General features: G+C 42.2%; 1 protein-coding gene across 12 annotated transcripts in view; it reads left to right on the forward strand.

Annotated features, from left to right (window-relative positions):
- FOXP1 (forkhead box P1) overlaps nt 1-17,778 on the forward strand; it is a 549,781-nt gene that overhangs the window by 387,356 nt on the left and 144,647 nt on the right. For all 12 annotated transcript variants that reach the window (XM_031471119.2, XM_064496312.1, XM_031471116.2 and 9 more), the window contains one exon: nt 15,017-15,118. In XM_031471119.2, the coding sequence (XP_031326979.1) occupies nt 15,017-15,118 (102 nt within the window). The remainder of the gene's footprint in view (nt 1-15,016; nt 15,119-17,778) is intronic.

The following is a 17,778-nucleotide window of genomic DNA, read 5'->3' on the forward strand; positions in this document are numbered from 1 at the left end:
TCCTTTCTTAAAACATGAGAGGCAGCTGGTATACCGTGAAGAGTTGGCTTATGTATCTCCAAAACACCCTCAAAAACGTCTTCCTATCTTTAATATTATGTCCTGTATGTAATGATCTGCAGGGTTATTGGTTATCTCAGATCAAGTCCTCCAGAGCCCTAGGAAAAGACTCAAGTCTACATTAAATGTAGATTTTTAAACAGGCAAACTAAAATTTAATTTGTTTTGTTTTGTTTTGTTTTGTTTTGTTTTGTTTTAATTCTCTAGCAGGGTTTGCACGACTGCATGGAGACATTCTTTACTTATGGGCACGCACTGACCTTTGTGTACAGGCACGCACGGGCACATTTTTAAATGACTTGAGCATGATTTTGCACAGGGGCTTCCTCACGTATACACACCCTGGACAAGTGATGGCCATGCTCCTAGCACAGTGCCTGGCCCGGTCACATTAGGCCTTATAAATCAGCCTCAGATCTGTTTCGTGGCCTATACTGTTTTGGAATGTGAATTGGAAATATGCACACAGAGGAATTCCCTCTCCATTGACTATATAAGGGAACGATGCAGCCAGCGCTCAAACACAGAGCAGTTTCCATCAGTATTGCCCCACACGTGTGTCACTGGGAGGGGATTCTGTCCTGGAGAGGATGACCGCAGAGGCAGTAGCCTTTACACCTCCTCTTTTTGGTTATCTTAGGTGACTCTCTGAAAGGCACTTGGGTTGGGTAGTCATACTTTGTACTTATACAGAGGCCTTTGTCTCTGCAAATCAAAGCGCCTGACTAATGCTGCCTCGTTTATACTCAGAACACTCCTGGGATGTAGGTAGGCTGCAGAGATGATCCCACTTGTGAGGTGGGAGAATGTCCTGTTGTTAAAATTGTTTACAGTTTCCGGGTGTGTCTGTATGTCATGGTCAGGCCAGACCTGGAAAGAATATGATCTAGATGCCAGAAGCGTTTTTTCCCGTGACATACTCAGCCCTGACCACAGGCAGTCTCAAGAGAAAGTGTTTTCCCATGCAGAAACTGGGCTGGAAAACACTTCTAGTGTGTGGTGTTGATGGAGGTGGAAGTGGGGGGCCGGTGAAAAGTAATCATGCTTAATTTTAATCTCTTTAGCATCAAAGGTCAGAGTTATATATTTTTTAAAATATGGCACAGGCTAAAAATTTGATTTTTGTTTTGTTTCACTTTAACTCAATGTGATGTTGGCAATTTAACTTCCACAAAAATCAAGTTAGTTTGTGCTTTGCAAGGAAACAGACACTGCTCATAGGCTATGCAGGGTGAGAAGTTGCTCTGTGGTTGTGTGCTTTGGGCAGAAGAATTGAAACATTCTGTTAAGCCTCAGTCTTACTATGTGATTTTTTAATTCTGATGTGTCTTGATCTCCTTCCTAGGGTCACTATGCAGAGTCACAATTAGTCACATGCCATTTGCAGTTTGAAGTCTTACACTGAAAGCTTTCCTGGAAGTCTCTAGACTAGGGTGGCGGTAGAATTTAGGTTGTTTGGTTCCCAGCACTGTTTGTTTGTTGGAACCTGAACACAGAAATTAGATTTGAATAATCTCCATCAAAATGTGTTTGTAATTTTAAAAAGTAATTTTCAAAAGTCTTATAAATATGATTCCAATTTTGCTTGAGAAAAGTAATTTACATAAGCATGCTCCCAGATGTTGACAGTGTCATGTGTAGATGATGATTTATACTTGACTTCTTATTTTCCTAATTCATTTATGTACCTTTCATGTTTTCTAAGTATGATTTACAATGTTCTATTAGTTTCAAGTATACAGCAAAGTAATTCAGTTATATATAGATACATTCTTTTCCAGATTCTTTTCACTATAGGTTATTACAGTGTACTGAATATAGTGTCCTGTGCCATACTGTAGGTCCTAGTAACAATTTATTTTATATATGGTAGAAGGTATCTGTTCATTCCAAACATTTAATTTATTCCTCTCCCCTTCCTTTAGTAACTATAAGTTTGTTTTCTGTGTCTGGGAGTCTGTTTCTCTTTTGTAAGTGAGTTACTTTGTATCATTTTGGGGTTTTTTTTTGGTTTCTTTTTGTTTTTTGGTTCCACATACAAGTAATATCATGCTGTTTCTTTCTCTGTCTAACTTACTTAAGAAGCACTTACTGGCTATCAGGCCCTAGACTATGCATATTATATGTATTCCTCCCATTCTTACAGATGAAGAAACAGTCACAGAGAGGTTCAGTAACTTGCCCAAGGTCACACAGCTTTGCAAATGGTGGAGCTGGGGTTCAAATCCAGGCAGGTTGGCTGATGGGAACTTCACCGCTATGTATGCTGTTTCTATAGAAATACATTCGTGTTTTATAAAGCTAACTTCTGTTTCTTTGGAAATGCTGTGATTCTCCCAAGGTCAGTAATTCCCCCAAATTCCCAGAAAATCCCTATTTCTTCACTCCCGGAGACTCAAGTTTCACCTTGTGCTAAACTGCGGTGACTGGAAGTGCCAAAGAGCATTGTCGCTTGATGAGCACAGCTCTGTGAACCCTGTTGTGTGTCTGATGAACACTGTTTTCTTTTTAAGAAAATGTTTCTAATTCCTTGATCAGAGTGATCAGATCTTCAAAAAAATTCCCTGCAAAGTACCCTTGAGTGTGGCTCAAGTTAACTGAATATGTTCTTCTAGACATTTCTAAATTTTTCTTTAGAGACCTATCATGTCAAGCAAGAAGTTCTGTTTCCACGTGAATGGAAAAATTCCAAATCCACGGATCTGTGGATTAATGGCCATTTTTGGTTGTGTCTTTCCTCAAGTACAGGTGAAGGGATTCTCTGCCAGACCATGTGACCTTTGGCATACTCTGTGAATTTTCTGTTTAGAACAGAGACAGATATGCAGGTAGCATTCAGTGCATGTTGGCCGTCATTTCTTCTTCATGACATGGCAGCAGTGTCATCGATACCTTCCTCTCCCCCTAGGCCTGCTCTCTGGCCTCTCACTGGCCATTCTTGCTGCATTGCTCTAAAAGTCAGGGCAGGGCATGGGTTAGGGTTTGCTGAGACATATTTGTTCATGCCTTTGCCAGTGGATGGAGACAGACCTCTCAGTTGCAAGTCATCTGTGCGACCACAGCTGACTTCCATCACCCGCCTTGTCCTCACTTTGCTTTTTTTGTCCAATGAACACTGTCTGCCTTAGATTCCTCTCGGCTCAGTAGAGGATGCTGTGATCCTCTCAGTGTCTCCATAAAGAGGATAGCTAGTGGTTTGAGATCACTGAGGAAGAGGAATCTTTGCTTTTCACAAAATATGTTTTCTTAGGTAAGGGACATTAAAGTTCCATTTACTAAGTAATTGTCATGTACAGGTACGGTGCTAATAAGGACTTCCTGTGCGCATCTTGCATAGTCTTTATAATTGAACCTCTCTGTTCCTTTGCTTACATATATGTTCACTGGGTATAATAATGCCTCAAAGGATAGTGAAAAATAAATGAGATTGTGTGTCTATACTGTTTAGTACTTAACTGGCAATAAACACTCACAGAATTGCAGCTTTTGTTATTACCTTCCTCATCCCCAATGCCAGGGACCAGTACAGTTTTAAGTATATAATTAATTGGAAATGCAAATCATAGCCACAGTGTGATGTCACCTCAGATCTAATAAAATGACTGTTATCAAAGAGACAAGAAATAACAAGTGTTGGTGAGAATGTGGAGAAAAAGGAACCTTTGTGCACTATTGGGGGCGAATGTAAATTAGTGCAGCCACTATAGAAAATATTATGGAGGTTCCTCAAAAAATTAAAAATAGAACTAGCATATGATCCAGCTATTCCACTTCAGTGTATACATCCCAAAGAAAATGAAATCACTATCTCAAGACAGTATCTGCACCCCCATGTTAAGTGCAGCATTATGTATAGTAGCCAAGATATGGAAGCAACCTGAGTGTCCATCAGTGGGTGAATGAATAAAGAAAATGTGATATACACACACATACACAGGACTATTACCCATCAAAAGAAGGAAATCCTGCCATTTGTAGCAACAGAGATGGTACTTGAGAGCATTATGCTAAGTAAAGTAAGTCAGACAGAGAAATACAAACACTGTATGAGCTCTCTTGTATGTGGAATCTAAAATAATCAGACCCACAGAAACAGAGAACAGCTTGGTGGTTGCCAGAGGTGGGGGATCGAGGAAATGGGTGGAGGTTGTCAGGAGCTATAAGGATAAGTTCTGGGCTTGTCATGTACAGCACAGTGACTGAAGTTAACAATACGGTATCATGTATTTGAAAGTGGCTAAGAGAGCAGATCCTAAAAGTTCTCATCACAAGGAAAAAAATGCAACTATGTGAGGTGATAGAGGTTAATTAAACTTACTGTGGGAATTGTTTTTATTTATATATAATATTTATATATATATATATATTTTATATATATTATATATATAATATATATTTATATATATATATATTTTATATATATATAATCATCAAGAATGATTATAGTGCTATATATTAATTATATCTCAAAGTGAGGGGGGAAGCATTTAGAGAAAAAAAATTTAAATAAATAAATTTAACACCCCCCCACCCCAATAAAAAGCAAGCAGCTATAGTAGAATGTGAGTGTCTACAGTGGATTGAAAAAATAGGGGCCAGAAATCCTGCTGGACCTGAAAGCCATTGCTGGTGGGTGGAGAGAGGCAGACTGAACTCAGGCGAAGGCCGAGCAGAGACACAGGTGTCCAGGCATGTGAACAGTGGCCGGACCATTTAAATGGTGACGAGAAATTTGTGCTCTCTCTCAGCTCAGCCTCTGTGCTGTTTGCTTTATGAAAAGCTCTTTTTTGCAGAATCCCAACTTTGGCTCAGTGGAACCAAGAAACAGGGGACTTGTCCCTTTGGGGGCTTGAAGAAAGGATGAGAGTCAGGGGATGATGGTGGCAGCATCAGTGGCCCCAAAGAAGATGGAGGCACTAGGACAGCTCATTGTGAGGGAGAGCAGAGGTAGCTGGGCTTGTCCATGTCTTCCTGGCTGCCTACTCGGGGACTGACATCATGGTCATAGAAACCCGGGACGCTACAGGGATCCTCAAGCAGCACTTGCCCCTGGGTCTGGGGATATCAGGGAAGGACTCTGCTGCTGGAGGGAATTAGATTGAAGTTTTAGGAAAAGGGAGAATGTATTCTTAAAGATGTCATTTCCTTTTATTTTTTAAACACCTTTACTGAGACATCTGCGACACGAGGAAGTGGTGTATATACGAAGGCATACAACTTGCTGTTTTTATGTATGTACACATTGTGAAAAGAGCCCCACAATCAGACTAAGTAACTTAGCCATCACCTCTGCCCGGTTAGTGAGAAGATTTAGATGTATCGTCTTAGAAAATTTCGAGCGTACAGTACAGTGTTTTTAAGTGTCGTCGCCGTACTGAACATTAGCTCCCCGAAGCTTATTCCCCTCACACAGCAGAGCTTTGTGCCCTTTGACCACTGGCTCCCCGTTTCCCCTCCCCCAGCCCCTGGCAACCACCATTCTACCCTCTGCTTGCTTCTATGAGTTCGACTCTTTTAGAATCCCATATATGTCAGATCATGTATCTGTCTGGGAAGGGTCGGATTTGAATGGAGAAGATACTTGGATACCATGTAAATGTGGGCAGAGGACAAGAAGAGGAGAATTACCGATGTGGCCATGGCTCCAAGAGTCCTGGGAATAAGATGGTCTGGTTGAAAAAAGCAAGTCTTTAGCGGAGGGAGAAGAGGCAAATAAGTTAGGAGGTGTGATGCCACAAAAAGGCCTTTCTCTTCATCCTGAAGGCAGAGGGACGAGGCACATTCATTCACGTGTGTTTGGCCCTGTAGGACCGCGGCTCCATTTGCCAGAATTCCCTGTGGCCATGCTTGGTCTAATCATTGACCTTGGTAGAATGTATCAAGTTCTCAGGAGACAATGTTTGTTTGTTTTCATATTTCTGTCCTGACCACTCACTAGACTTGTGACCTTGAGCAAGTCACCAAACCTCACAGTCTTAATTTTTCCACTTCACATGGATAATCATAAACCCTTCCCCTGCTTCCCTTAGAAATGTTTGGAAGAAAACAGTGTAAAGCAGTGGGCACAGTGCCTGGCACATAGTGAACAGTTCAGTGCGTTATTTTTTTGCTAGTATTCTGAATGTGGGGAGTTAGGACCCTACACTTGCCCCGTGTTTCTAGATGTTTCTCATTGCAAGGAGGTTTCTAGATGTTTCTCATTGCAAGGACTGCTTTGAGAGGTGTAAATTATTAGAGAACATTTACTTTTTTTTTTTTTTTTTTTGGTCTGTCTTGGATAACTTTGGCCAAGAGTGAGTACTTCTAAACTTAAGATTATTGGTCATATTTTGGGATATTTCCCTTCTTCCCATTTTTACTTCTTTTGTCTCAGTTGAAATTGGTTCTCACTCTTGCCCAAAATTCTCATTTTGCCCAAAATTCAGGTAAGGGAAAGATGGTAATTTGTGCAGCAAAGCATTCAAAAGGGTTTAATCTCTTCTTAGGGCATCTCGAGTGTGAGTGGATGACATTACAAGAGGCAAAGGAACTCAGCATCATTTGCTTGAGTAGAAACTGCGTTCACTGTTACTAGTGAAATCAGAGAAAATTCTCCTTTATTTTGAGCATAATTCCAGCCAGATTCTTCCACAGATTCTTCAGAATTAGCAAGTCTCTCTCCAAGGTATGAAAAGATAAGAATCTGGTTTATTCATAATGAGAGTTGCTGGGCTGCCCCCTCATAAAAGGCAATTGCAGAAAACAGCAGGTTCCTACAGCGAGTTAATAGATCCCTTTGATTCATTTCTTCTTGCATTTGACGCCCTTATTTTTACTTTGGGAGCTTGGAGAAGGACTGGGCCAATTTATTTATTCATTTTTAGTTAGAATCTGGTCCTTGCTGAACAAGGGAAAATGGGTTTGATGCAGCCTCCAGCTTAACATCTTAGACATTTTGTAATAAACGTGACTTCGGTTTGACTTCACTGCCTTGCTGGTGTTGCCTGCAGTCACGGCACCCCAGGCCGTGGTCTTGTCATCTCTCCTGAGGTAGACGGGCCCAGGCCTGGGCAGGACCTGAATGGAACCCCTCCAAACTCGGCTCAGGTGCCGGAGACTTGCCGCTGGTGATTCAGCGTCTGGCCCCGGCTCCAGCCAGGAGCGGCCAGCCGGGGCCTCAACAGGGTGGTGACAGGGCCCTGTGTTAATAGGTGTATGGAGTAGGAGTATGATGGTGGGGCTTTGTTTTTTTGGTTTTTTGGTTTTATGCTGACTTCAAACAGACTTCCTGACTGTTTGTAGCCATTAAACTTATTTCAGCTGATTTTGCAAGATACCCTTTTTCTTTTTGTCTCATGAAAATCACTAACTTTGATCATCTTTGGTGGGAAGCATCTTCTAGGTGCCTTACAAATTAAAAAGGTCATTCATAACTGCAGGTGAGGATAGGGTTTGCTGATCTCCTGTCTGCTTCCTCGATTTCTTTGGGAGTGGGACTTGGAGCAAAATGCCTCCTCCTGCCTATAGCCCGCGGGTATTTCTGTGTCCATGTCTCCCATAGTAGGTGCACGGGGTGGTGTGTGAACCCTGCGGCACTAGATACTGGCAGATCGTGGCGTGGTGCGAGGACACAGTTGCATAACTCCCTTCTTCATCCCACAAAAAGAAGGAGAAGAAGAAAATGGCCTTTGCTGTGTTTTCTTCTAAGAAAATATGTTCTAATTGATTGCCTACATTAAACACTCACACACATACACACAGACACACACACATTCCCCAGCCTATCTGTACTCATGTCTTTGCATTATTTGTTCAATTTTAAAGTAAAAGTAAAAGTAAAGTGAAGAATATCACTATTCAATGCCAAAGCAGTGATAACCATCCTGTGTGTGGCTTAAAGAACAGGAAATCATGTCAGGAAGGGTTTGAGGAAGCTGGTGTTGGAAGTCGAGCTAGGGGATGCAGGTTCAGGCTGGTGTGAGGTGATAAAGAAACCGCACTGGTCCAGGTGGTGGAGGGAGTGACGGGGAGTGGCCTCATCTTCCCCACCCCGACATGTGGGGGGGTGACACTGCCCATGGCCCTATCTGCTTCTGTAATTAGGACAGTAATGACGACAGGGGACTTTGACTTTGCCATTTCCTGTCCCTCCTGATTTTAACTTGAACACGTGGGATTGGAGAGCTGTAGGAGTGGAACTGTCTGTGCTCCAATTTCTCACCACATCTATCCAGATATTGTCTCGTAAACTCACTTGCAAAGACGGTGGGCGTGTGGAAAAAGCCACGCCCTCTCTAAATATCGGCTGTTACAGAATGCCCTCAAAATATAGGCTACTTTGTAGAGCTGTCAGAACTTCTGAGGATGGATGATGCTACAGAAGATCTTTTCTCTTCTAGGTCACAGATTCAAATCCAGTACTCTGCTGCTTTTGGAGGCGGGGGTGGAGTCAAGTGAACCTTCCAGGGAATGCTCAGAGTCTGCACCCTTATTTGCAGTGTCATAGATTAGACCACGCTGTGCCTGGGGCAGAGAGACTGTTAAAGGGTCTGATGATTTTTCGTTGGTCATTGTTACCCTCTGTATATTAAAGTTCTCATCGAGAAAGTATTTTTTTTGTTTGTTCTTTGCTTTTGTCACCAGTAACGTGACTTGAGGGTCTGCTAGAGTGCTGTCTTTGTGTATCTAACATTTCCACAGTCATTAGAACAGGACTCTTTCCTTGGTCACCTCATATTTTCATATTCATAATCACTGAAATCCTCCATGAGGTCAGCTTACTTTTCCATCTTCCTGTGATAACCAAGTATACCATTTGTAAATTATATATATACTTTTTAATGTATGTTATATGTATATATTTTTTGCATTCTAGTGGAGCATTTACTGCCTTGGAATGTTGTTGGTTCTGTACAAATGCTTCTGGTTCTTTCAACCGCTGTCATTTCTTCTTTTAAGTGACCTATAAACCTTTTCATCCTGCCCTGGGATGATTACTGTGTCCAAAGCAAGGGGACGATGGAGTTGCCCTGCATACTCAGTTCTGTTTGGGTCTTGCTACTGAGCGATTGTCAGATTGGTTTCATGATGAGCTCTTGTTTTCGGATGGTAGTTTAGTTGCTGGAGTCGAACTAAAATAGCACATTAGTTTAGGGGGAAAAGGCTCTCTAGAGGGACTTGAGGTGTACGTAGAGGCTGAGAAATAAAGGAGAGAACACGACCTCTTCCCTATGAAGCTTTTCCATGCGTTTTTTTTTTATTGCTAGCTTTTCCTTCCAACCCCATGTGCGCAGGACTGTTGGTTAGCCTGGGAAATTATCTGAGAAACAGGTTTGATCTTGAGGGGTGGGGAGAGTCTAGGAAAAGAAATTAGAGGAAGGGTGGCTGACTCAGAGCAGCCTTTGAAGCTGGAAATGGGACAACTTCTCGGGGAAGACAGGAAGTAACCAGCCCTTCTCAGCTGGCCATTAGGGCCAGGGCTGTTTTCATTCTGAGGGTGTTGAGAATCTTGCACGAGGTTAAGGAGGCTTCCTTGGAACGGCTGTAAATTACCTGTGGGAAGAAGCATGTATTCAGCATGTGCAGCCAGTTTGACATGGTTTCAGATAGAGGTGCACGTGGATGTATTTTGTTTTCGTGTCCCAGTTCCTTCTCAGAAAATCAAAAAGGAGTTTGAGCCTTAAGAATAGCTAATGAGTTAACGTCCTTGCATCTTAGCTAAATTCTAAAATTATTCTAGCCAACTGATTGAAAGCTTTGTTTATATAAAATTGTGTTCCGTGGAACCTTCTGGGAATCTCAGAATACAGATAGCAGCTTAAGACCAGTTGGCAAACTTTTCTTGTAAAGGGCCAGATAGGAAATATTTTAGGCTTTACACTCTCTGTCACAAGTACTGAGCTCTGCTTTGTAGCCCAAGAGTAGCCGTGGGTGGTATTGAAGGCGATAAACATGACTGTGTTCCAATAAAACTTTATTTGGTGGGGGGAGGGTATAGCTCAGTGGTAGAGCACGTGCTTAGCATGCACAAGATCCTGGGTTTCAATCCCCAGTTCCTCCATTTAAATAAATAAATGGACCTAATTTACCACCCCTCCCAAAACAAAAAAAAGTGTAAAAAAATTTTAAAAAACTTTATTTGTGGATACTGAAACTTGCATTCCATGTAATTTTCACAAGTCCCAAAATATTCTTCTTTTTATGATTTTCCCAAGTATTCTATTAAGTAAAAAGCATTCTTATTGGTTGTACAAAAACAGGTGATGGGCTGGATTTGGTCCACAGGCTAGAGTTTGCTGACCCTTGACCTAAAACATCACACTGCGTCATATTTTTTTGAAGACCTGCATGTCTCGGTTCTGATCTCAGGCCTCATCACCAAGTGTGTTATGTAAAAAAGAAATGAATGTTTCCTCCTCCTACCAGCTTGCTGTATGTGTGTGTATGTGCTCACTCAAACCATATTTTATGTAAACTCGTTGTTTTTTAAAATATGGTAAACATGTTTTTGAACAACCGCTACTTTGATCAGCATGCTACACATTGGGACACCTCAACCCCCCAAATAGAAGCACCTGCTATGAACTTGAGATGTAAATAGCTCGAAAGTTGCAAAACGTGCTTATGTAAAATGTAATTTGTAAATAACAGATGGCACTTATTTACTAGGAACATGAGGCCCTGATGAGAATGAAGTCATCTTGAACCAAGAGAATGGAATACATGTCAAAAATGGCCAGGTCCCCAGTTAGCATGAAAGCATGACCCGGCAAACTAGCAGCCAAGGGCCAGTCCCCCAACTCTCTGAGGGCCCAGGGCGGTTGGGGGGCCCATGGTGTGCTGACTGGAAGGTGACTTCAACCCCTAGGGGTAGATCAGGGCATAGATGGTGGCCAAGGCAAAGACAGAGGCAATGTCTGCCTTCTGCTCCTCTGCCAGCTCAAAGGCCATTCATCTGAGCTGTTGAAGGACAGTCCGGGGGACTGTGTGCAACTGTGCTGTAAGTTCCTGGTTTTATCAGTTGCCTCCACTCTGTGACAACCTCAAACTGCATCTTTACTGTAACCCAAGCCTAGCGGTCAAATATAGCACCACGTTATCCAGGGCCAGGCAATTGTCACATCTGTTCTAAAGGAAGTGTTGACTCAACCCATCCCAGGAAACCACCAGCAAGAGTAAAAGGTCTTCAGAGATTGGATGGGACCTTTTAAATTATTGACGTTAGCAGTTGGTCTGGGACTTGAGTCATTGTTGATTCTTGCTTCTTACAAGAGAAATTCTCTTATCTATTCATTCTATTTCTCTCTCTCTCTCTCTCTCTCTCTCTTTCTCTCTTTCTCTCTCGCTCTCTCCGACACAAACAGAAGTCCACGTAACTTATTACTGTAGCCAAAGGATCTAATTGTATCTTCAAACAGGATAGCTTAAAGAACGTTTGTCCAATCATGACTGAGATACTGTTGTAAAAATAAGAAAAGTCCCTCCTGCCTCCTGAGTCGTGTTGAGACACGTCTCTGAGGTTCAGGCAGTGGAGTCTGACATGGAAGACAGGAATACGGTTTTCATGATTTTGATGCATGTAACGGGTAAAAATGGCTATTAGGTAAGCACGTATGGGAAACAAAGTGGACACAGGTCTCTGGTGCAATTTCCAAGGGGGTTCTATCAGTCATTCCAAATTTTTTACTGATTATCATTGAATATGACGGGAAGTGTTTTGTTTGTTTGTTTGTTTTTTACTTTTCTACCAATGGTAGATCCCAGGGATTTGTATTGTGATGCTCAAATACTTAGTCTTGTACAGTAAGGATTTATTTCTCCTCTTTTTTTGTGGCTTTCGAAAATCTAGATTACAGTGATTTAAGTACCATGGGAATCAGAAAAGCAAATGCCCTTTAGTGATTGATTTCACGTCAATTTATAAGTTCTAATAAGTTAGGTTTTAAGATTCTTGCTGAAACCTCAATTGATTTTTTGGGAGTTGGAGGGGAGTGTTGGTACTTTGCCCCAGATTTGTTCTCATACTCATGATAAGACCAGAGAATCATTGTGGAATAATTCATAATAATTCATATCAAGGTGCAGAATTCTTTGCATTAGTGTTATCTCTCCATCCCAAATATTTAAAGTTATCTTACCGGTTTGCATTCATTTTGAGGATGAAATTTGGAAGCCATATTACACATCTTCATCATCTATTCCCTTCAGTAGTTTGACTAAAATTTCCCTAAGGTCCTAAACCTTTTCCGCCCAATGCTTCTATCTTGGATTATCATCTTTAGTGGGGCTTTGTCTGAAATGCTGTGAAAGGGCTGGGGGTTTGTTTTGTGATTATGTAATTTGATGTACCCCATGTTGGGTCTGGCTTTTTTTCCTTTAACCCAGCAGAAAAATTGCAAGTATTCCAGTATCTCATTTTAAAATGTATAGACCCAGCTCAGTAAACATTTGTTGAAAACTTAAATTTGAGTCTCATCCTTTCTTGTCCTGAAGTGCATTTATGAGAACATGCTCATATAAGAATAGTTTTTTGTGTATGTACTTACATTTTTTTAAAGACACTTAATATTACACCTTTTGCTGGAATGAGGTGCTCACTGTATAGATTCTCTGAGACTTGGTTATTTAACAATTGAGTACTTGTTCTCCAAGTATTTGGTGAGACATGGTAAATTATTTCAACAAAGATCTGTGGCTCTGAGGCATTGCCACTGCTCTGATTTTCTTTGCTTGCTCTGTTTTAATATTAAATGTACCTAACCTTTCTCCTCTTCCCCACCATATCTTTCTCTGCATTTATCTTTTCATTGTCATCCGCGGACCTTCTGTCTGCCTTTCCCACTAGCAGCTGGACCCTTCCTTGCTGATCAGTATATTACTCTAGGAACTCTGACGGTAGCACTTGAAATATACAACAGTTCCCTTTCGTACATTAAAAAGCCGTAAAACCTTCATGTGAAATAGCCAAGGGGACATATATAGTAGGAGGAGAGGCTTTTGCTCCTGCAGGCACCTTGCAGAGGGGACTATTTTTCTTATATGATATAAATGAAATCTTCACTCTGCCCACTTTTACACCTACGCATGTACTGAGCGTCTCCAAGGAGACAAGGAAACCCGGAGTCCAGTGATGGTGAATCCTCCTCCGAGACAGCAGGCTGGAGTCTCAGGCAACTCTCCCAGGCGTCTTGGCTTCCAGATGCCCCTCTCAGACAGCCTCTCTCCTCGAGGCTCTTCCAGGCAGGCTTTCTCGAACATGACTCTCCCTTCCCAGATGAAATAGCCTGTCCATTGCATCTGAAGGTCTGGTCGTGGTGAGTCCAGTAGGCAGAAGGCTACTGCAGGGGCTAGACGGGTGGGTGCAGCAGGGAGGTGGGACAGGAGGGGTTCATCTTTCCCAAGATCTTTTCTTTGTCACGCTTTTATTTATCTGTGCTTCTGTCTCATCGCCTCCCTTTGTACATCATAGACACCGAGGCACCACTCAACCTCACACGGTGTCTTAAAAATACTCTTTGTGACAACAGTACAGTTATAAGCTCAGTTTGGTGAGATTGTCCTTTGAGGAGAAGTGCCACTCTTGCTGCTTCAACAGTTTTAGGTGTCTTTTCATGACTAGTCGTCCCCGCGACCACTCCATTTTCCCTTCTCCCTGAGTTCACAGCACAGGAACCCCCAGTGCCATCTCGCCTCTCCCTGCTCCACTGTGTCACTGTAACTTTTCTTGGAATTGTAAACACCGTTTTCTTATATAAGTGACATCTCTGTTCCTCTTTGAGGAACACACTAACATCATAAGCCCATTTCTCACACTTTCTAGGATTATAGTATCAGATCTTTTTGATACGTTGACCACATCTGTGTGCGAATCTTCTTTGAGCAATTAGTTATCCTGTAGAAGTGATCATGGATGTGATCCCCAGTAAATCTTGTTTGGTCTCTAAACGCCAAGCACATCATTTCATGAGCCTCCTTGACATCTTTTCCACGTGTACTTTCTTGGTTCTCAGCTGAGTTGTTTCCAATAACCTAACTTTTCATGTGATTTTCTAGCACAGGGTCTCCAGACTTCAACTTTCTGTTGCTCATCTTGCTGCCTTCTCTGGAAGGGTGGGACCAGCTGTTATTCCTGTTAAATTCTTTGACCGTGAATGATCTGATAAGGGTTTCTTGATGACACTTTTTTTTTCTTTTTTCTGTGAACTTCTTAAAAAGATCAGTCAGTCACGTATTCTGCACTTTGGAGGAATCTCCTGTTTTCCTTTTGTTTTATCGCCAGTTGATATCACCTCCTCAGTTTCTACCTTTAAATAAGAACCATCCCGTGGTATCAGCTCCAAAGACTCCTTTGTGCCGGACACAGTTTTGTTCACAGGTACATAGTGGACCCTGTAAATTGACTTATAGGTCCAGTTGGCGAAGTTTTCTTCTTAAGTAGTCCACCAAGTCTCGCATGTTTTGATCCTCCTTCACAAATAACTTTGTCCACGGTGTGGTTCACCACTTCACTTTCCCTCCTCATTTGGACTCAGGTGAGGTGAAAGCGTCACTGAGTTCCCGAGTTCCCCCAAGGAGAGTTGAAGGAGGATGAAGATACCTCTAACAAGAGCTCTTTGTCACCTCCCATGTTTCTGACTTTGACCAGGCCCTTCCCAGCATCTCTCCACCATCCTTCCTCAAAGTCCCAGTCATCCATACTCCGAGTTTTATGTCGGATTTGTGGTAGGAATAAAGCGTCTGCTTAGATGGATTGCTCTGCCTGAGGAACTGTGGATGAAATGGGCGAAATCTAAGAAAATGTAAACACATTCTGCAAAGTTTTCCAACTTAGACTGGAAGTTATGTTTGCTGTTTCCTTTGCCTGGAGATGGGAAAGTCTGGATGCCATCCTAATGTATACTTCCTGGACTCCGTCTCTGTGCAGGAGGCCCTGAACCTGGTAGTAATGCCACCGTTTTTCTTGCATTTTTCCTTCCAGGCACTTCAAGTGGCAAGACAGCTTCTCCTCCAGCAGCAACAGCAGCAGCAAGTCAGTGGATTAAAATCTCCCAAGAGGAATGACAAACAACCAGCCCTTCAGGTAACAAGTCTTCTTCTTCTTCTTCTTTATTTAGTTGACGTTATACCCTTTGGGTTAGCGGAGAAGCCATTCAGAAGTGGATTGTGTTGAGAATTGCAAATCATTAAGAAAGTCTTCTTCAAAAAGTGTATTTTTGGTTTAATATGGAGTGTGACATTTTGGGGGGAAATATCTGTTCAACCAAAATTTTTTTTGGTGGGAGTAAGAAAAATCTAATGAGACAATTTAATTGGAGGACGAGGAGTTGCTGGTATGGGTTGCTTTTTAGGTCATGTAGCTTACCAGTAAGGTAGAGTTCATAGTACTCAGATATGTTCCTCATTCTCTCATGATATGTCTAGAAGTGGGACGCACATATACACATGCATCTTACTTTAATGCAGTGGTTTCCAACTAGGGGTGATTTTACCACCCCAACGACAGTGGGCAATGTCTGGAGACATTTTTGGTTGTCACAGCTTGCGGGGACAGGGGCTCCCTGGCATCTAGTAAGTACAGACCAAGGATGTGGCAAAACGTTGTCCGTTATATGGGAGGACCTCCCACAACAGAGAGTTATTCAGCCCCAAAAGTCAACAGTGTCAAGAACTGTTACTTGGATTAAGGAAGACCTAGTAATGAATGTAATACATACTCTGTTCTCTAGTGGATGTTTTCAGAATATTTCTGAACCGTTAATAAAAATTGGCAAACAATTTTTACATAAAGATACTCAAAAAGACTGTTTCAGCAGCTTCTCACTTCAGGCACATTGAGGGCAGGGGTTAGCAGAGTAGAAGGAGTGAATTCATAAAAATCTAATTGGAATCTTTGGGATAGAAAATTGTCATAGAAATTTTTCAAAGAAACTTTACTCAGAGCATTCACGCTCCCTTCCAGCACGGGGAGGACACCTGTAGGTACTTGGTGGCCCAGCTGCTTTCATAGCTAAGAGTGAGCATCCCTCGAATGGGAAGCAAAGATGAGTTTCCCACGCTGGACATTCTGGGAAGGAATTTGTAGTCGGAGCTGGTGGATATAGCTTGGTGCCGATTAATTTGATCAGAAGGTCAGCCCCAATTCTCGCTTGTGTTGACTTTGCTCAGATCAGAGGGAACCAGTACCGGTCTCCACATTATCCTACAAAGTTCGAGCTGACCTCGGGCCACAAGTTCTAGTTCTGCATCTGCTTAGAGACTGTCACTGTCCAGGGGAAGTTCAGCACGACAGTAGCACTTTATTGGCACAGTTGAGTGACAGTGCACGTTGTTTACTGACTCTTCCAAAACCAGTTATTTGGTCACCCGTCACCAACCCATATGCCTTTTAATGGGTGTGAATGCTGGGGACATTTCTAATGAGGTACAGTGCCACCGAGGTCCCATGTCAGGTGCTGTAAGAAGTGCTTTGTTGTGCAGATGTCTTAAGAACAGCTCTGGAGGATGAAATATGACTGTGTTGACCTTTCAGCTGTGAGCTTATTTGTCAGGATTCAAATAAGTTGAAAGGATCAAACTGAACAGTTTCCGTAGTCAGACTGGGAATTGTGTTTCAGAGGTCAGCAGCGGAGGCCACATTGCAGATTCCAGAACATAGCCAATTGTTGGTACATATTAAAGTGCTGGGGCATCTCCTGCAGACAGAGACACAATTAAAATTCTAATTTATTAATGTATACAGGGAGCTAGCCTGGCCTGTCACTCAGTGATTCAAATGACTGTCCATTCTTTTTGCCTCCCCCTTGGAGCGCTCACAGCCTTAAAAATACTGCACGTCCTCTTGAATTTATCAGAACTCAAATGCATTGGAAAAAATAACAAATATATTATTGGGGGACAAAATCTTACATATAGTAGTGGTTAGAGAGAATCTTAAAAAGTTCACACCTACACAGTCTAATGAACTGAATATCATTTGTGATTTTTTTTATACCAGACTTATTTTCCTTCGTCTTTCCTTTTTAAAAACATATGGCATTTTTAGGTAACTTCTTTTCCAAAATGAATGAAGTTCCTTTAGGGCTAAATATATGAAGTAAAGTTTCAGGGGGTTTCCTTTGGAGGGTTTTTTTTTTACTTCCCTTCTTGCCCGTTACAAGGTTTTTAGCCACCAGAAGAGTATGATAGAGCTTCGTTTGTCTTGGCAAGGACAGTGTCAAAACCAGCCTAGCACATTCTGCTGAGCACTTCAGTCTGTATGAAAAGTGAGGGGTGAGGGGGCCATCTTGGATGCTGGTTTTGCTGAAGAAGATGTCAAGTCCCGTCCTGCTCCTTCAGTGGGAGAGTTGACAAGTGCAGAATTTAGACCAGCTCTAAGAGTTGGTTGAGGTGGGGAAAAAGAGTTGGTTGACCTGTGTGTGTGTGTGTGTGTGTGTGTGTGTGTGTGTGTGTGTGTGTGTGTGTGTGTGTGTGTGTCTGAGAGAGAGAGAGGGAGAGAGAGAGAGAGAGAGAGAGAGAGAGATTGTACATGCACGTGCATCGTAGTCTGTGTCTCTCCAGCTGCCTGGTAGGGTCATGCAGATTGACTAAGTTTATTTGGTTGGCTGGCCTTCCACAAACAGAGAGAAGAAATCACTAACCTATGCCACATGGTGTATTACCTTGTTATAAAAATATGGATGTAGACTTGGTGATTCACTGAAGGAATAACCTCCCCATTTAAATATATCTTGCCTTGCCATG

Source organism: Camelus dromedarius, chromosome 17 (genome assembly GCF_036321535.1).
Source record: "Camelus dromedarius isolate mCamDro1 chromosome 17, mCamDro1.pat, whole genome shotgun sequence".
Lineage (NCBI taxonomy): Eukaryota > Metazoa > Chordata > Mammalia > Artiodactyla > Camelidae > Camelus > Camelus dromedarius.